At 44.3% G+C, this 20230-nt stretch overlaps 1 protein-coding gene across 1 annotated transcript; it reads right to left on the bottom strand.

The window, feature by feature from the left end:
- Nucleotides 1-4188: 4188 nt before the first annotated feature.
- LOC118093860 (cytochrome P450 2A3) lies at nt 4189-15835 on the bottom strand. The gene is made up of 9 exons (XM_035133633.2): nt 15627-15835; nt 13848-14010; nt 12081-12230; nt 10309-10469; nt 8824-9000; nt 8157-8298; nt 6712-6899; nt 6044-6185; nt 4189-5473 (listed from the first exon to the last, which is right to left on the bottom strand). The coding sequence occupies exons 1-9, from the start codon at nt 15792-15794 to the stop codon at nt 5247-5249; spliced, it is 1518 nt and encodes a 505-aa protein (XP_034989524.1). The 5' UTR covers nt 15795-15835; the 3' UTR covers nt 4189-5246.
- Between the last annotated feature and the right edge of the window lie 4395 nt (nt 15836-20230).

Genomic DNA, 20230 nt, shown 5'->3' with positions numbered 1-20230 from the left:
TGTGAATAGAGATGGATGACTGAAACGGCCCTACACTGGTTTGTTATACGGACTTCGCTGTAAGCTTCTGGAAAATCTGGACTTGGTGGAAGAGGGGGGAGTAATGTTATAATGGATGTGGAAAATTTTTGAATTAAGAGTTAATGTTAGAATGAAGATTCGTTGTTAATAAAAATTATAGGCAGAAGGCCCCTTCATGGATCAATGCCTTGTCATGGCGAAGGGGCTTGAATAACTCAGAGAAGCTATGAGCTATGCCATGCAGGGCCACCCAAGATGGACAGGTCATAGTGGAGAGTTTTGACTAAACGTGATCCACCTGGAGAAGGAACTGGCAAGCCACTCCAGTATCCCTGCCAAGAAAACTCCATGGACAAAGACAACAGGCATATAAAAGTTATGACGCTGGAAGATGAGCCCCTCAGGTCGGAAGGCGTCCAACATGCTACTGAGGAAGAGCGGAGGACAAGTACAAGTAGATTCAGAGCTGATGAAGTGGCTGGGCCAAAGCCGAAAGGACGCTCAGTTGCGGATATGCCTGGAAGCGAAAGGAAAGTCCGATGCTGTAAAGAAAAATATTGCATAGGAACCTGGAATGTAAGAACCATGAATGGAGGTAAGCTGGATGTGGTCAAAAATGAGATGACAAGAATAAATATCGACATCCTGGGCATCAGTGAACTAAAATGGAAGGGAATGGGCGAATTCAGTTCGGGTGACTATCATATCTACTACTGTGGGCAAGAATCCTGTAGTAGAAATGGAGTGGCCCTCATAGTCAACAAAGGAGTGGCAAAAGCTGTAATGGGATGCAATCTCAAAAATGACAGAATGATCTCGATACGAATCCAAGGCAGACCTTTTAACATCACGGTAATCCAAGTTTATGCACCAACTACCGGTGCTGAAGAAAGTGAAATTGACCAATTCTATGAAGACCTACAACACCTTCTAGAAATGACACCAAAGAAGGATGTTCTTCTCATTACAGGGGATTGGAATGCTAAAGTAGGGAATCAAGAGATAAAAGGAACAACTGGCAAGTTTGGCCTTGGAGTTCAAAATGAAGCAGGGCAAAGGCTAATAGAGTTCTGTCAAGAGAACAAGCTGGTCATCACAAACACTCTCTTCCAACAACACAAGAGACGACTCTACACACGGATATCACCAAATGGGCAGCATCGAAATCAGATTGATTATATTCTCTGCAGCCAAAGATGGAGAAGCTCTATACAGTCAGCAAAAACAAGACCTGGAGCTGACTGTAACTCAGATCATCAGCTTCTTATAGCAAAATTCCAGCTTAAACTGAAGAAAGTAGGAAAAACCACTGGGCCAGTAAGATACAATCTGAATCAAATCCCTTATGAATACACAGTGGAAGTGAGGAACAGGTTTAAGGATTTAGATTTGGTGGACAGAGTGCCTGAAGAACTATGGATGGAGGCTCGTAACATTATACAGGAGGCAGCAACGAAAACCATCCCAAGGAAAAGGAAATGCAAGAAAGCAAAATGGCTGTCCAACGAGGCCTTACAAATAGCGGAGGAGAGGAGGCAAGCAAAATGCAAGGGAGATAGGGAAAGATACAGGAAACTGAATGCAGATTTCCAAAAAACAGCAAGGAGAGACAAGAGGGTCTTCTTAAATGAGCAATGCAAAGAAATAGAGGAAAACAATAGAATGGGGAAAACCAGAGATCTGTTCAAGAAAATTGGAGATATGAAAGGAACATTTCGTACAAAGATTACCATAATCAAGGACAAAAGTGGTAAGGACCTAACAGAAGCAGAAGACATCAAGAAGAGGTGGCAGGAATACACAGAGGAATTATACCAGAAAGATATGGAGGTCTCGTACACCCCAGGTAGTGTGGTTGCTGACCTTGAGCCAGACATCTTGGAGAGTGAAGTCAAATGGGCCTTAGAAAGCACTGCTAATAACAAGGCCAGTGGAAGTGATGATATTCCAGCTGAACTATTTAAAATTTTAAAAGATGATGCTGTTAAGGTGCTACATCCAATATGCCAGCAAGTTTGGAAAACTCAGCAATGGCCAGAGGATTGGAGAAGATCAGTCTACATCCCAATTCCAAAGAAGGGCAGTGCCAAAGAATGCTCCAACTACCGCACAATTGCGCTCATTTCACACGCTAGCAAGGTTATGCTTAAAATTCTACAAGGCAGGCTTAGGCAGTATGTGGACCGAGAACTCCCAGAAGTGCAAGCTGGATTTCGAAGGGGCAGAGGAACCAGAGACCAAATAGCAAACATGCGCTGGATTATGGAGAAAGCTAGAGAGTTCCAGAAAAACGTCTACTTCTGCTTCATTGACTATGCAAAAGCCTTTGACTGTGTTGACCACAGCAAACGTTGGCAAGTTCTTAAAGAAATGGGAGTGCCTGATCACCTCATCTGTCTCCTGAGAAATCTCTATGTGGGACAAGAAGCTACAGTTAGAACTGGATATGGAACAACTGATTGGTTCAAAATTGGGAAAGGAGTACGACAAGGTTGTATATTGTCTCCCTGCTTATTTAACTTATATGCAGAATTCATCATGCGAAAGGCTGGACTAGATGAATCCCAAGCCGGAATTAAGATTGCCGGAAGAAATATCAACAACCTCAGATATGCAGATGACACAACCTTGATGGCAGAAAGCGAGGAGGAATTAAAGAACCTTTTAATGAGGGTGAAAGAGGAGAGCGCAAAATATGGTCTGAAGCTCAACATCAAAAAAACCAAGATCATGGCCACTGGTCCCATCACCTCTTGGCAAATAGAAGGGGAAGAAATGGAGGCAGTGAGAGATTTTACTTTCTTGGGCTCCTTGATCACTGCAGATGGTGACAGCAGTCACGAAATTAAAAGACGGCTGCTTCTTGGGAGAAAAGCAATGACAAACCTAGACAGCATCTTAAAAAGCAGAGACATCACCTTGCCGACAAAGGTCCGTATAGTTAAAGCCATGGTTTTCCCAGTAGTGATGTATGGAAGTGAGAGCTGGACCATAAAGAAGGCTGATCGCCGAAGAATTGATGCTTTTGAATTATGGGGCTGGAGGAGACTCTTGAGAGTCCCATGGACTGCAAGAAGATCAAACCTATCCATTCTTAAGGAAATCAGCCCTGAGTGCTCCCTGGAAGGACAGATCGTGAAGCTGAGGCTCCAATACTTTGGCCACCTCATGAGAAGAGAAGAATCCTTGGAAAAGACCCTGATGTTGGGAAAGATTGAGGGCACTAGGAGAAGGGGACGACAGAGGACAAGATGGTTGGACAGTGTTCTCGAAGCTACGAACATGAGTTTAACCAAACTGCGGGAGGCAGTGCAAGACAGGAGTGCCTGGCGTGCTATGGTCCATGGGGTCACGAAGAGTCGGACACGACTAAACGACTAAACAACAACAACAACATAGGCAGAAGGGAAAAAGGTATAGAATGAGGAAAGGAAATTAGAAATATTTGAATTGAAATATTAGATAAAGGTGATTGTAACAAGATATGTAAGATGGGTGGAAAATGAGAACAAAGAATTGATTAAAAAAATGTGTAAGATTAGTAAAATTACAATGAATACTGTTTAAGTAATATTTTAACAGGGACCCAAGGGGGGGAGGTTGAGGGAGTCCAAAAGGTGTTGATTAAGATTTAAGTTAGAGATTTTGTTTTTGATATTTTTTTTGTGTTTTGTTTTTTGTGGTTTTTTTTGTATTTTTGCTTTTGTATTGTGTATGTGTGTGTATATGTGTGTGTTGGAAAATTTTCAATAAATACATTAAAAAAACATTAAAAGCCTCCCTAAACAGGGCTGCCTTCAGGTGTCTTCTAAAAGTCTGGTAATTGTTTTCCTCCTTGACATTTGATGGGAGGGCGTTCCACAGGGCGGGCGCCACCACCGAGAAGGCCCTCTGCCTAGTTCCCTGCAACTTGGCTTCTCGCAACGAGGGAACCACCAGAAGGCCCTCGGTGCTGGACCTCAGTGTCCGGGCAGAACGATGGGGGTGGAGACACTCCTTCAGGTATACTGGGCCGAGGCCATTTAGGGCTTTAAATTACTTCTCCTGCCAGTTTTCTTCTACTTTCATTTTATAATCTTTTAATTAAATATTGTTATAATCTTATCAATTTTGTATAATATTTTCCACATTACTTCTTACCCTTTGTTATTTTCCCATTATTACATCTTAAGATAGATAAATAACTTTATTCGCATTAGCCAACGGCCATAGCAACGATAACACATTACAATATATACAAAAACATCTTAAATTTTTTTTTGCTTGTTTTATGAATTGTAAGTGTTTTCTCAAACCCTGCTAGTGAGTCCACTTCTTTCATTTCATTCATTTATCCAGTTGGGTGATTGTTCCGAACCACCCTGGGGCTTGTACAAAGGGTGGTTTATAAAAATCAAACATGGAGAAAAGAATGCATAAAATAACTATAACATATAATAAGTCCCTGAAGTACACACTGAGGTATAACAACCTACAAAACAGTGATTTATTAAAAGCAGCAGCAGCAGCAGCAGCAACTAGCTGATTTCTGCAACCACGTCTTTTCTCCTCCTAATGCCCACTGAAAAAAGGCGAGTCTTAACCAGCTGCTCAAACCCATAAACCCACCTCCATAGGAAGGGAATTCCAAATTGGAGGAGCCACCACTGAAAAGGCCCCTCCCTTCCTGATCCCCATACCACATCCTTCATCCTGCATAGGGACCGTGAAGAGGGGCTCCCCTGATGAAGTAGTTTCACAGTGATTGATAAGATGTAACTGGTTTTTTTGCTACCCTTTTTGGCTATTGCTGCTCTAGGATGTTAAATGAAACTCATGGCCCCAAGGTGAAAATCCGGTTAAAGCAGGCAGTTAGGTGAACAGGACACTGGCAAGGCACCTACACTAGCAAGGAAGCAATCCTGTTACTACAATACAGACAGGGGCTCAGGCTGAGAGGGTGGTTCGCCAATGAACTAGCCCATGAACGATGAAGTTTGAGCCAGAAAATTGATATGCATGAGGAGTTGAAAACGAGTGCTGAATCCTATTGCAAATAAATTAGCAGCCGGAAGACATTCACATCTAGAAGATCGCTGTTGAGTTTGGTTAGAAAGCCATGTACCCACAAATTGGGTTTCCACAGAGGAGTTCCTGTTCAGCAACATCAGATTTCTTAACCAACGCAGTTAAGCATTCTCCATCAGGATTCATGGGGAAGTAGCTTGGTTTGGTGGCGTCTGCTTCTAAGCTCTCTGGCTAGCCTCTGGTTCCCTCTTCCAAGCTGTAGCCTTGCGAGGAACAGCGCAGATTGTGTAAGGATACGGTTGCACAGCTAACCTTCCTCTCACACCGTTTGTGTTGAGCTCCCGCACGCCATCAGGCAGCCGTAACGTGAACGCTTGCAGCAGGTTAGTGAAGAAGAGGAAAATCTCCATCCTTGCCAGATTCTCCCCGAGACAGAAACGCTTCCCTAAGGAAGGAGATATTACCCACTGTGATAACTGGACAGCTTAGGGTGACCAAGAACACAAGGTTTTCCAAGAGATTTCGCCCATGCTGTGTTGACATCTCTAGTCCAGGGATTGGGATACCTCAGGACTAAGGTATGTGGCCCTTAAGACCTCTCTACCTGGCCCTTGGAGCTCCCCCCCAGATCCCATGCCCTCCTGAGTCACACCATTCAACAGCCCTCCTTTATACCCTTCTTGGGTGTTTTTGCCTGGATTTGGGGATACAGAGGACGTGTGCATAGAAACCTGCCACAAGGCCACATCTGTATTCACTGCCCTGCCCACATTTGCATCTTGCCCAAAAGGAAATGTGGTCTACTCTTCCTTGCTCTAGCCCGGTGTTTCCCAACCTTGGGTCCCCAGCTGTCTTTGGACTACAACTCCCATCACCTCCACCTAGCAGGACCCAGTGGCCAGGGATGATGGTGGGAACTGTAGTCCAAAAACAGCTGGAAACCCAAGGTTGGGGAACTCTGCTCTGGAACCAGCCATTCCAATACACTCTGCACTGAATGGCAAGTCACATTTACCTATTGAAAATGGAATGAAAGCATCTCTGACGAAGAAGTTCCCTTCTTTATCCAGGAAGTGGTTTGGGTTGAACTGGTGAGGCGTCTCCCACTCTTCAGGGTCATATAGAGCAGAGGCTATATCAGGAATAATTACAGTATCCTGCAAAGAGAGACACAAACTGCCTGAGTTTTAACCTGGCCTTCAGACCGCTGTATAATGCTGCTTTTGGTGCCTTGAGTTGCCAAATAAATAGAAAGGGAGGAGATCTCTGGTAGACATACATGGAAGGAATCCTGTAATTCTCCCAAGGCTCAGATTTTGATCCAAGCCAGTGAAGAATCCAGCTCTCATTTAATATGGGCATCTGTGACTCCTGAAATTCTTCTCTGAGCCCAGCTCAGGAAAACATTATAGGAAATGCAGTAAGCCAGACAACTGCACCATTTCCTTCATTATGATTGTTTTGTATGCCTTTAATTGGTATTTTAAGTGGGCTTTGTTGTCATTGTACTCAGTGCTATTTTTCTAGAAAAAGAGGTGAAGGAACTCACCACGAATACCTCTCTTGTTCTCTTACAATGGCGATGGCTCCCACCTGAGAGGGGCCAGAACTGATTTCTAGGCTACTGGCAGGATGTGCACTAAATTTAAATTTCGTTGTGTGTGTGGGGGGGGAGTTCTGTACCTTTTTAATGGGAAAACCAAACATAGTTGTATCCTTTGCACATTGCCTGAAATTTCCAACCAAGAGTACATATTTGTAGCGCTGGATTTCATGAATGACAGCATTGGTGTAGGGCAGGTTCATCCGATCCTCATAGGAGATGCGTTGGGAACGGGTCACGGCAGCATCAATCTCGGCCTGAACTTTCTCTGTGGAATCATGTTCACGTTTAGAACCAAAGCAATCTTACGATGAGGACTGCGCAACTCTAGAAACCCTACAGCACCCTTAGTCCATAAAGACATTTGTAATTGAGGTGGAAATGAATCCCTAAGGATATGGGTGGAGATAAAATATTGCTTGATTTGCATTAAAATTCCCATTTTGCGCCTCTCAAAACAATACAAGTACCAAAACACAGCTACTCTTCAAAACGTGCACTTCTCCAAATCATTTGATTTGACCTAATTTAATAATAAAAGTGATTCCTGCATCACAGTGGGTTGGACGAGAGACCCTTTGGGTCCCTCCCATCTCTACAATGCTATCATTCTATGATTTGTATCCCACATTTGCAACAACAGTATTGAGTGCAAAGTGGCTCACAACTGACAATGGCATCAAAATTTAGCAAACATTACAATCTCTATAATAATATAAAAAACACAACAGCGTATAAATAAGGCAAAAAACACCAAATTCATCAAACAATTAATGCATTCCAACACAAGCTCAGAGTGATTCAAAATATCAGAAATGGCCGCTGAGCACCAGCCCTGAATGTCATGCAATTCCCCAACAGAAAATGTGTACAGAAATATGTGTATTAGGGAAAGGTGTGCCTGGCGTAGTTAAAATAACAGGGGAGAAATGCTTTATATTATTTAGAGATTGCAAAAGTATCTATATTAGGCAAACACTGCATATGAAAATGTGGTTTTGGGGAAAGAAATATGCACTTAAAATGCTGACAGATTTTCATGAGGACTAGCAGCGTGGGGCAGGGAGTGGAAATTGCAAACTGGTGCAGAAATAAAGAAACCTGAAGACTGGGAAAAAGAGAGAAACTGTGTATATTTCTCCATATATACACATTTTGATGATGATGATGATGATGATGATGATGATGATAAATTTTATTTATATCCCACCCTCCCCGGCCAGGACCATGGACACCATATTGAGTTCCAAATCATGGGGGCAGAAAGACATGAAAACCGATGTTGCCATCAGGACAGGACTTTATACCTGAAGATACAATGAGTTGCCCTTGCTGTTACATGTTGATGTGGGTGTACAGAAATGCTTAGGAACTTTTCAAACCAACAATGAATAGGTGGGTTTTCTCTCTCACACACCACCTTACAAAACTGTACTTGATTTGGGCCACGGCCCTCTGCCCCTTTTCTGGTGCCCAGCTGCTGCACAAACTCCCTTTTCAAGAGTACTGATACCCCGACTCTCACCTTGGACGTCTGGATGAATCACCATGAAGAGCAGAGCCCAGGACAAAGTGGAAGACCCAGTATCTATCCCGGCTGTGAAGAGGTCGTAAATGACATGAACCAAGTTGGCTTCATCAAAGGTCGATTCGGGGTCATCCTTCTTCTGTTGTCGACAATGAATTAATTTATTTATTGCACGGATATCCCATCTTTGTTCTCCAAGCAGCTCAAGGGGTGTGGTGTACATGGTTCTCCCCCATCCCCATTTAATCCCCACAACACCCCTGTCAAGTAGGCTAGGCTGTGAGGGGCAGTGGCTGGACCAGGGTCACTCGGTGAGCTGAGTGGGGATTCGAACCCTGGTCGCCCAGGGACTAGTCCAACACTAGACAAATTCATTTTTATTTCTTTTGTAAACTGCTTTGAGTTTTCTGCGGGTTTTCTATTTTTTTAAACTATCAAGCAGTATATAAATCTTAGGAAAGAAATAAACCCACAAGCTGATGCAGAAACATGGGAAACAGGACTTGAGGCTAAGAAAGAAGAAGAGAAAACCAAAACTGGTAGAAGACTCATACATCCACGCTTTGGACAGAGCCAATCAACCTAGAGAGAATGGTGTTCATTCGGGGCCCTAGAGACCTCTTCCCTTGAAGAGCAAATTGTCCCCATTCCAACAGCCACTTACTTTATTTATTTCATCCAGATAGAAGTCAATGAAATCCCGTGGTTCGTCTGTTTCCCTCTTCTCCTTGTGCCTTCTGATCTCACTCCTTCCAAATGAATGGATATGCTCCAGGCATGAGAAAGCCTTCTGGTGGGGTCCTGGGAGGCGGCGCATCAGCCACGGAAACAGTTCATACAACTGGAGGGGTGGGGGTGGGAGAGAGAGAACGTAAGGAGAGTCCTGAATCTTGATCAGGCCTATGGCCCGTCTAGTCAAGCATCCTGTTCTCACAGTGGCCAACCAGATGCCTCAATGGGCACCTTTTTCTTCAAGGAGCTCAAGGCAGTGGACATGGTTCTCCTCATTTAATCCCTACAATAGCCCTGTGAGGTAGGTTAGGCTGAGAGGTAGCAACTGGCCCATGGTCACCCAACAAGCTCCATGGCCAAGTGAGGATTTGAACCCAGGTCTCCCCGGTCGTAGTCTGACACTCTAACCACTGTACCACATTGGCTCAGGTGTCCCACTGCTTATGTCTCTTCATTGGATTGCTGACACTAAGTAGGCCTGAGGTGTCCCATCAAGCTTTCACAAATGGAATCAACTTTTCACCAGCACATTCTCCCTGGTGGCTGGTACCTCCCTCAAATGGAAGAAGGATCAGGCCAGGAAAGAGGTGGCATGAAAGTACCTTGCAAAGCTGGTAGGATTGTGTGTGTGGTGTGTGTACACACACACATAGGTAAAGGTAAAGGGACCCCTGACCATTAGGTCCAGTCGTGACCGATTCTGGGGTTATGGCGCTCATCTCGCGTTATTGGCCGAGGGAGCCGGCGTACAGCTTCCAGGTCATGTGGCCAGCATGACAAAGCTGCTTCTGGCAAACCAGAGCAGCACACAGAAACACCGTTTACCTTCCCGCTGTAGCGGTACCTATTTATCTACTTGCACTTTGATGTGCTTTCGAACTGCTAGGTTCGCAGGAGCTGCCATATATATGCATATATATACATATGCATATACACATATGCATATACAAATACCCCGTCCATCTGTCTGGGTTCCCCCAGCCACTTCTGGGCAGCTCCCAACAGATTAAAAACAGAATAAAACATAAAACATAAAAAACTTCCCAAAACAGGGCTGCTTTCAGATGTCTTCTAAAAGTCAGATAGTTGCTTATTTCCTTGACATCTGATGGGAGGGCGTTCCGCAGGGCAGGCACCACCACCGAGAAGGCCCCCTGCCTGGTTCCCTGTAACCTCACATCTTGCAGTGTGAGAACCGCCAGAAGGCCCTCAGAGCTGGACCGCAGTGTCCAGGCTGAACGATGGGGGTATAAATACACACTAGGGGATGCTCCCAACCAACTTGCATTGCTCACCAACCCCACTTACCTGCATCATCCTAACCCCCACCCCCTCACAGCTTGTCAGCTGCTGTGCAACCTGCAGGATGATGACATTTTGTCTTGCAATAATATAGCAAAATAGCAAAGTCGCTCACCAAATGAAATGTGGAGAGGAAAAAATGTGCTTCGTACTCAATGCATTCTATCAGCTTCTGATACACTTTGTCTTCAATGTCGAAAGGGTGTCCAAAAATTACGCGGGAGATCACACTACAGAAGGCATGGAAGAGGGGGATTCTAGGGTCTACACATTCGCCTAGAAAAATACAGGTGTCCTCTGTCACAATAAACACTCTGAGCAGTGTTGAATGTGTGTTGGGAAGGTCATATACAGTTTATCTGCCTAATCGTTCAGCTCCTGCTCCCTTCTAAGAACAACTAGTGTGTTTTGCTCTTCTTTTAACCATACTGCTCCTTTAGGCCAGGGAGCAAGGAATCTACCCCAAGGGGCCAACTTTGACAAGAGGGCAGGGCAACCCACCTGCCAATCACCTGACATCATTATGGCACCAGGTGGACACGCAGCAGATAGAAACAGGCTGCACACCCCCTGTGACCTGATGGTTTGCTTCTCCATGCAGCCACTACTGGGCCTTTATTCTGATCCAGCATTCCCCTGTTCACATTCCCCTGTCAACCTGGTTCCCTCCAGATGTTTAGTACAGCAATACCCACCAGCCCATGTCAGTCTAGAAAAGAGCTGTTTGGCAGTGGAGCAGACTCCCAGGGAAGCTGGTAGACTCTCCTTCACCAGAGGTTTTTACTCAGTGGTTGGATGCTGCTAGAGTCAGCAATAACTCACACGGCTTCAGCTCTTTATTAACTCTTTACTCAAAGAAACCAGACAGCTCAGGAGGCCAGGCCATAGCTGTCAAGTTCTCCCTTTTTTTTAAAGGGAAATTCCCTTATGCTGAATAGGCTTCCTCGCGAGAAAAGGGAAAACTTGACAGCTATGGGCCAGGCCTAGCACAGCAACTCATCCTGGTAGATTTGCCGATATGAGGTAGTTTCAAGGACTAAAAGTCCTCCGCTTAAAGACTTCCTTGGCAGCAAATTCCACTGTCGAACAGCTCTTACTGTCAGGAAGTTCTTCCTAATGTTTGAGTCGAATCTTCTTTCTTGTAGCTTGAATCCATTGCTCCGTGTCCGCTTCTCTGGAGCAGCAGAAAACAACCTTTCTCCCTCCTCCATATTTGAACATGGCTATCATATCACCTCTTAATCTTCTCCAGGCTAAACATACCCAGCTCCCTAAGCCGTTCCTCATAAGGCATCATTTCCAGGCCTTTGACCATTTTGGTTGCCCTCCTCTGGACACGTCCCAGCTTGTCAATATCCTTCTTGAACAGTGGTGCCCAGGAACTGGACAGAGTATTCCAGGTGAGGTCTGACCAGAGCGGAATACAGTGGTACTATTACTTCCCTCCCTCCTCGCCAGCCTCTGCTTCTGCCTCTGGTTCTGGATTGCTCTCTGCCTCAGCCTCTTCTTGATCACTAAACCCTGTTGCCTCTTCAGCTTCCAACACCTCCTCTTCCCAATCTGACCACTCATCACCATCCTATCACCACTCCCTGGGCTCTGAGCCCTCTTCCCTTGGGGGTTCCCCAGCTGGTGCCTCCTCTCAGTCCTCTGCATCCCACCAGTCCATGACAGATGGCCATATGTAAAGGATTCTTTCCGTAGCTGTGATTCCTGCATTGCAGGGGGGCTGGACTAGATGACCCTTGAGATCCCTTACAAGTCTATGATTCTATGACTGGTGGGCATCGCAGTCCAAAACATCTGGAGGGCACCTGCTTGGTGGTGGCTGACCTGGTTCATTCCTGGTGTTAGGAAAAGTGCCTTAGAATCAATGATATTCCTGACCTCTCTTGCTTGCAAAGAACTCCACCATGTGGCCAGCCTCCTCTTGCACACAGAACTCCATGCTTCTTCTTCCAAGGCCCAGCGATCGGAGCACCAAGATCCCAAAACGCCGCTGCTCCTTCCAGCTGTGGCCACTTGAAAATAGGATACCTAAGGGCAGCAAGATATTAGTGTTCAAAAATGAGTTTTGTAAGCCAGTCATCTGTATAAATCTAAAACATGGCCAGCATACTGCTGTGTGTATTCCAATGTACCATCCGCAGCTCTCTGCTGCCACCTGCTGGAGTTCTCTCTTGCAACGCATTCCCAGCTCTGAAATTCTAAGTCTACGAGAATCCTGCTCGTTGGTTGCACCCCTGAACTGACTGTGAGTAAGGGATAAGGGCACAAACTTCATTTGGAATAGGTGGATATTTGGAGAAGGTGAGACATTGTGTCTGCAGCGGCACAACCCGTCACCTTCATCTGCCCCAGCTGCAACAAAACATGTCTCTCCCACATTGGTCTCTACAGCCACAGCAGGCGCTGCCACCTTCCAACAGCTTGACCTCACCCACAAGGCTCACTCCTCCATTGTCTCTCGAGATGCCAGCACTGCTCTCTGTAAGTTTCCTAATATGCCAGTTTTCTGCAACGAGCTGTGTCAAAAGTGGCTTGCAGCAAACATTCAAAACATCGAAATACAAATATACGAAATACAGAGCATGTCATTAAATTCAAAAATGACAAAAGCCAACAATTTAACAAACACAGAATGAATTCAATTAAAAAATAATAATCAAGGTTTAAGCATGTAAATACAAAGCAAAACAAAAGTTAACAATAAAGTTTCTGATTCTCATGTAGTATATTGTAAGTGGACCCACCATTGCTATTGAATGAACACTATTACTTGCACATACTTTCTTTAGGAATTATTATTAGTAGTAGTAATGGGACCCAGGTGGCGCTGTGGTTAAACCACTGAGCCTAGGGCTTGCTGATCAGAAGGTCGGCGGTTCGAATCCCTGTGACAGGGTGTAGATAAATAGGAACCGCTACAGCGGGAAGGTAAACGGCGTTTCCATGTGCTGCTCTGGTTTGCCAGAAGCAGCTTTGTCATGCTGGCCACATGACCTGGAAGCTATACGCCGGCTCCCCCGGCCAATAATGCGAGATGAGCGCGCAACCCCAGAGTCGGTCACGACTGGACCTAATGGTCAGGGGTCCCTTTACCTTTATTATTATTATTATTAGTAGTAGTAGTACCCCTCTCAACTGGCTGGGTTTCCCCAGCCCCTCTGGACAGCTTCCAGCATGTATAAAAATGTAACAAAATGTCAAACATTAAAAAAATCTTCCTGATACAGGCTGCCTTCAGATGGATGCCCTCTAAAAGTTGTGCAGTTCTTTGTCTCCTTGACATCTGATGGATGGACGTTCCACAGGGAGCTGTGTATCATGGGAAGGCTGCTACCCAGATATCCAAATGGGGGCCCCAGGTTTCCTGGGTGGGGGCTTGACCCAGAACATAATATAAGAATAATAATTTCTTAGACCAGTAGTTCCCAAAGCTGGAACACTAAGAGGCTAGTGGGTGGCAGCCGTGCACTGGAGGCGTAAGCTGGCACTACCGGATCACTTTCATTGAATTAATTAAACTAAATAGTTCTAATTGAATTTTACTGGGTTAATATCTTTCTTATTGGGTTGTGGAATGCACTGTTCTGAATAGTGCTTTTTTATTGGGGTGGGGGCAGTGGGAATGATTTCATGGGTTACACTTACCCTTTCCTTTCATTGTGTCTTTGACAAAGGAAGTTACTACACGGCACGAGGTCTCTTCCGAGTAGTTGCTGAGCGCTTGCCTCACTGAACGAAAGCCATTCACGACAATCATCGGCTTGTGCCCAACCCAGATGGTGAAGACCTTCCCGTAAACCTTGGACAGCTGTGTCGTTTTAAAATTTAAAAAAGGCATATATGAGAACAAGGGAGGGCGTTCGTGGTGAGTTCTGGCACTTCTTTTATGTAGAAAAATAGCACAGCGGACACTAGTTGTCTATATTATGTATATGTGCTGCCCACCGAAATGTGATTCATCATTTCTCCCCTGTTTTGTTTTATTGTTTTCTACACTATGTGCAAAGTTCAGTATTTTAAACAAGAAAATTAAAAAGCATAACTGTACGAGCATAGTTACAGGTAGGTAGCCGTGAAAAAAATTCCTTCAGTAGCACCTTAAAGACCAACTAAATTTTTATTTTGGTATGAGCTTTTGTGTGCATGCACACTTCATCAGATACAATGTACGAGCATAATTAGTGCAAGCCATTGGGTTCAAATCAACATAGCCAACCACCTACAATGAGTCCCTTCCAGTTGTGCACAGCTGAACACCTTCTCTGCAACATGACCCAACTAACCCCACACTTTAGAAAAGTCCGTGACTGGTGTGATTTGAGAAAAAGGTGCAGTCAAAGCAACAAGGTGATGGACACTGTCATTTAAATGATGTGCGTCTTGTGATTGATTATGCGGGATGTGGCTTACTTGGAAGGCACAGCATTAAGGAGTTTGCCTTGTGGCCCATAAGTCAGCCTGTGGCCTTCAGGTGTGGTGAAGGACCCCACCTCACATGCCCCCAGTAGCCTTCAGGAAACTGGGTCGGTGTCTGGAGCGACAAATAGAGGCCCTACCTCTGTGACCCGAGGAATCCCACATTCTCCAGTAGAGCAGATGCTGGGAAGCCCTGCTGTTGTAATAATAATAATAATAATAATAATAATAATAATAATAATAATAATATTTATTATTTATACCCTGCCCATCTGGCTGGGTTTCCCCAGCCACTCTGGGCGGCTTCCAACTGAATATTAAAAACAATACAGCATCAAACATTAAAAACTTCCATAAACAGGGCCGCCTTCAGTTGTCTTTTAAAAGTTAAATAGTTGCTTATTGCCTTGACATCTGCTGGGAGGGTGTTCCACAGGGCGGGTGCCACTGTGTCTGGTTCCCTGTAACTTCTCGCAACGAGGGAACCGCCAGAAGGCCCTCGGTGCTGGATCTCAGTGTCCGGGCTGAACGATGGGGGTGGAGACGCTCCTTCAGGTATACAGGACCGAGGCCGTTTAGGGCTTTAAAGGTCAGTACCAACACTTTGAATTGTGCTCGGAAACGTACTGGGAGCCATTGTAGATCTCTCGGGACCGGTGTTATGTGGTCCCGACGGCCACTCCCAGTCTAGCTGCCGCATTCTGGATTAATTGCAGTTTCCGAGTCACCTTCAAAGGTAGCCCCATGTAGAGCGCATTGCAGTAGTCCAAGCGGGAGATAACTAGAGCATGGACTACTCTGGCGAGACAGTCCGTGGGCAGGTAGGGTCTCAGCCTGCGTACCAGATGGAGCTGATAAATAGCTGCCCTGGATACAGAATTAACCTACGCCTCCATGGGCAGCTGTCCAAAATGACTCCCAGGCTGCGCACCTGGTCCTTCAGGGGCACAGTTACCCCATTCAGGACCATCGTATTAGAAAACAACCCTTAATATGCGAAAAGGATACCTTGGAGAGGGTGTCTTGATGCCATCCAGAGCCAAAGCACCACAGGGTCCCCAGGAGAGGTAGCGGAAGTGGTCCAGGTGGGAAGTGGCGCCGTGCCCACTGCAGCTTCAAGAACTGCAGAATCAGGAGAGACGCCAGCAGAGCTGCAAGACAGCTGCTGATCTCCATTGCCACTTTAAGTTTTAAGCCTCAGCTCTGCTCTCGGATGTCTGAGGCAGGATGGGTTGCATTCTTCCCACAGAAGGCGTCAGTCACAGCTTTGCCTCTACCATTTATATATTTGTCAATAGTGACAATTGCCAAACCTCAAAGGTGTTTCAGGTCAAGGCTTTAAGTGCCAGATTGCATACTAAGTCGCTGCCGGAAGATTCCAGAAACAGGTACAAGGGTTGATGATGAAAAGGAGGCGGACAGAAACATTACTGAATAAAGACAAAGCAGATATAATACTTTTACAGGAAACGCATCAGAGCATCAGACGAAAGAGGGGGTTAATGAACTCAAACTGAGAGGTATAAATAATTATGAGAAAGCATATGGTACGTCAAAATCAAGAGGCGAAGCAACTACAGTGGAACCTCGAGTTGCGGATGTAATCCATCTCAGAGGCACGTCCGCAACTCGAAGCGTTCGCATCCAAAAGCGCCGCATCTGTGCACACACGCGGCACGATTTAACCCTTCTGCGCATGTGCGAGCGGCAAAACCCGGAGGTAACCAGGGTTGCTACATGACGCAACTTGAAAAGACGTAACCTGAAGTGGAGGCAACACAAAGTATGACTGCATAATTTCAAAGAGATGCAGATTTAGCTTATTAAAGATGAAGAAAGATTCTGAGGGAATATACATTATAATCCAGAGACCAATAACAGGGAAAAATACACTATGATTTATTTTTATGGTCTTATGAAAGTCAGATGGATTTTTTTGATAAAGTGTTTAAGGAAATGGAGGATATTCAAAAGAGCTATATGATTGTGGCAGGAGATTATTTGATAAATGAGCCACTAAATCAAATCCTACGTCAGATGAAAGACTAGACGATTAGCCAAAATTATGGAAAGGAAATATATGAAACATGTATGGAGAGTGACGAGGGGAGGAGAGAAGAAATCTTTCTTCTTCTCACCAATGCAGAAGACCAATTCAAGGGTAGATTATATCTTCATTTCAAAAAACTTAATATCTAAAACAACAAATACGGAAATTGGAATAATACTGTAAACGTAACTGACCACACATTGGTTAATATGGTATTAAAAATAAAGATTATAAGGAAGCCAGAAGATGGAGGTTAGATATGAGGATCTTCAATATTAGTCAAACAGTAAATAAGATAGTGTAAGGGGGAAGGCTTATAGGGAACAGCCCCCCCTCATCAGGTCGAGTTCCTCTCAGGGCAGTAAGTCCAGTAGCAGATCAGATTACAGGAGTCAGGAAGCAGAGGGGGAGAGACAAGGCTCTAGCAGCGTCCAAAAGCCTCCACACCGAGCAGAGAGGGAGGCAGCTGGGGAGGAAATGACGGGAGAGCAGTCAGAGGGACGGCCCTACATCCCGACGCCTGAATTGAGGCGTACGGCACCCCGTAGGACAAGGGGGAGGCGCTTTGGAGTTCCCAAGCTGTTATGTTGGGTGCGAAACTGAAAGAAGCCATTGCGAGGTTCTGACTCAGACTAAGCAGACATGCTTTCCAGTCACTTTGCACTGTAAATAGAATGCACAATAAAAACATCTTAAAGACAAGCAGATGTGGAGCATCGTTACTCAAGAGTAGCCGCAAGAACCTCTGACAGATAGGAAATGAATTATTTGACATATGGGCGATTGATGAGAAGGGGCAAAGTACTCATGCAATAATATGGGATACAATGAAAGTGGTGATGAGGGGAATTGGTACTGTATAAGGGAATCCAGTAAATTGGAAAAAACAACAACAACAAGTGATGAAAAAGTTAGAGGAAGAAACTAGGACATTGGAAAATCAATGATAAGTATAATAGAAGTTATGCACAATTACAAAAGGAAGGAGTTAGAAAATAAAGATATGGAAAAAGTGCAGAGAGATTTGATTTTCTTGAAAACAGAATTTTTTGAACAAATAAATAAAAATTCCAAATTGCTGGCTACAGCTGTACAGTCAAAAAAAGTAAAGAATCCAATTAGCCTAATAATGATGTGATTTACTGCTGGTTCACCTTAGACCAGGGGTCGGTAACCTGCAGCCCATGGGCCACAAGCGGCCCACAGGGTTGTTTAAATGGCCCCCGAGCTGCCCCTGAACCGAGCAGCCCACGTGGCGAGTCCCTGCACACTGCGCTAAACTGGCGCAGCGCTGAGCAGGGACTCGCTTCTGCGGCGCCAGAAATCGTGTCTGCACAGACGCAGACACTGAAAATCGCATCTGTGGGAGGTTTCACAACCACAGCCACAACCATTAGACCAATAATGCACATACAGGTATTTATATGCTTGTTGAGAAATCTAGTTGGAAAGTTAAAAAACAAATCTCTTGCACACTCTGTCATGAAACAGCATTAAATTCTTACAAGAACTTAAAGCTGGTTACTGAAAAATTGAACGAGAGATATGTAAAAGAAATCTTTGTATAGGCGACAGCCGCTGCCCGGTTACTTTGTTGTTTAGTCATTTAGTCGCGTCCGACTCTTCGTGACCCCATGGACCGGAGCACGCCAGGCACTCCAATTGCATTGAATTGGAAAGGGGGGAAAGTACCAAATAAGGGAATGGGAGAATAAGTTACTAGACTACGCAGAGGCAGAAATGGCTCAATTGACAAATAGGTTAAGGGGAAATACAAAACAATCATTTACTAAAAAATGGAATATGTTCAAGAAATACCTACAAAAATATAATAACAATATGGCAGCGTTTGAATGACCCTTGTGTAAATTAAATATTAATAAATAAGGAAAAATGGCACGGTATGTTATAAGAAACTATTTGAAAATATATTAAGAGTAAGGTAATAATAATAATAATAATAATAATAATAATAATTTTTTTATTTATACCCCGCCCTCCCCAGTCAAAACCGGCCTCAGGGCAGCTCACACCAATAAAATTACAATAAAACATAAAAAAGCAATTAATTAAAATACAGATTAAAATACAGGATTAAAATTTAAAATGCAGCCTCAGATTACAATTTGTGCCTATGTTAAGAAGCTACTGTACTTTCGTCTGGCACTCATTCAGAATGAAAGGCATGTTCTGTGTTACAGTCAAAGAAGAAATAGGAAGTGCTTGCTTGTTTGTGTGTTTATTAAATTTGCATACCACCCTATAACCACAAGTCTCAGGGCAGTTCCCAGGATAAATTATTATTAATGAAATGTACAGGTGAAACTCGGAAAATTAGAATATCGTAGAAAAGTGCATTTATTTCAGTAATGCAACTTAAAAGGTGAAACCAATATATGAGATAGATGCATGACATGCAAAGCAAGATATGTCAAGCCTTTATTTGTTGTAATTGTAATTATTTGTCGTTAGGTGGGTCAATTATAAATGGAATGTAATAGCGATGTTTATTATTGTAACTATTTGTTTTATTACTGTGGAATTTCCAAAAGAAAGCATTTGTAAAAAAAAAAAAGCTGCATTACTGAAATAAATGCACTTTTCAACGATACGCTAATTTTCCGAGTTTCACCTGTATATACCACACTGACAATCGCAGGGCAGTTTACAGCATTAAAAAGCCTTATGCTGCATCATAAATCTGCATTAAAAAAACTTACTGGTAGGCTGCCCAGACACAAGCAAAGTGTGTTTGCTATTTCTGGTAGAAGAATGGGGACATTAAGGACTTTGGGGGTGCATAATTTGCTAAAATCTCAGCCACCATGGGTTAAGTCATCCCACCCAACTCAGCATTATGACTTCGAATGATCCCACCTTATGCTGACTCACAGCTAAACCAATGTGACCTTGTGTCTCTACTGCCGGCAGCAGCACACTTGAGGAGAGCAGTTCACTGGAAGACTGCTGGATGAAAGGTTGGCTAGATAAGATGCGGGATGTGGTGTTATTGGAAAGAAGGGGCACCCAAAATTGTGTGGTTTCAGGAACAGCTAAGAAAATCGAATTTGATGTAATATGGTGGTCCCCTTATATCTTAGCTGAACAAAGATGGGCATCTATTACAACTTCCAATGAGTCACAGAATCATAGAATTGCAAAGTTGGAAGGATCCCCAAGGGTCATCCAGACCAACCTCCTGTAATGCAAGAATTGCAACTCAAGGATCCATGACAGATGGCCTCTCCTTTAAAACTTCCAGTGAAGGAGAGTCCGCCACCTCCCAAAGGAGTCCATTCCACTGCCATACAGCTCTTACTGTCAGAAAGTTCTCCCTGATGTTTAGTCAGAAACTCCTTTCTTGTAACTTGAATCCATTGGTACAGATCCTACCCTCCAGAGCAGGGGGAAACAAGCTTGCTCCATCCTCCGTGTAAGGTAAAAAGGTAAAGGTGAAGCTGGATGGTTAAGTCCAGTCAAAAGCGACTAAGGGGTTGTGGTGCTCATCTCGCTTTCAGGCGGAGGGAGCCAGTGTTTGTCCACAGACAGCTTTCTGGGTCAT

The sequence above is a fragment of the Zootoca vivipara genome, chromosome 5 (assembly GCF_963506605.1).
Source record: "Zootoca vivipara chromosome 5, rZooViv1.1, whole genome shotgun sequence".
In the NCBI taxonomy this organism is placed as follows: Eukaryota; Metazoa; Chordata; class Lepidosauria; order Squamata; family Lacertidae; genus Zootoca; species Zootoca vivipara.
The sequence above is the reverse complement of the archived record's forward strand: the minus strand, read 5'-3'. Positions and strand labels throughout refer to the sequence as shown.

What these genes read in the sequence shown, in the direction of transcription:
- LOC118093860 (XM_035133633.2), bottom strand. Translation starts at nt 15,794, where the DNA reads ATGGAGATCAGCAGCTGTCTTGCAGCTCTGCTGGCGTCTCTCCTGATT. An exon ending in ATCTGGATGAAATAAATAAA is followed by an intron (nt 8,299 to 8,823) that starts GTAAGTGGCTGT and finishes TGTCGACAACAG; the next exon opens with AAGAAGGATGACCCCGAATC. An exon ending in TTTCATTCCATTTTCAATAG is followed by an intron (nt 5,474 to 6,043) that starts GTAAATGTGACT and finishes CTCCTTCCTTAG; the next exon opens with GGAAGCGTTTCTGTCTCGGG.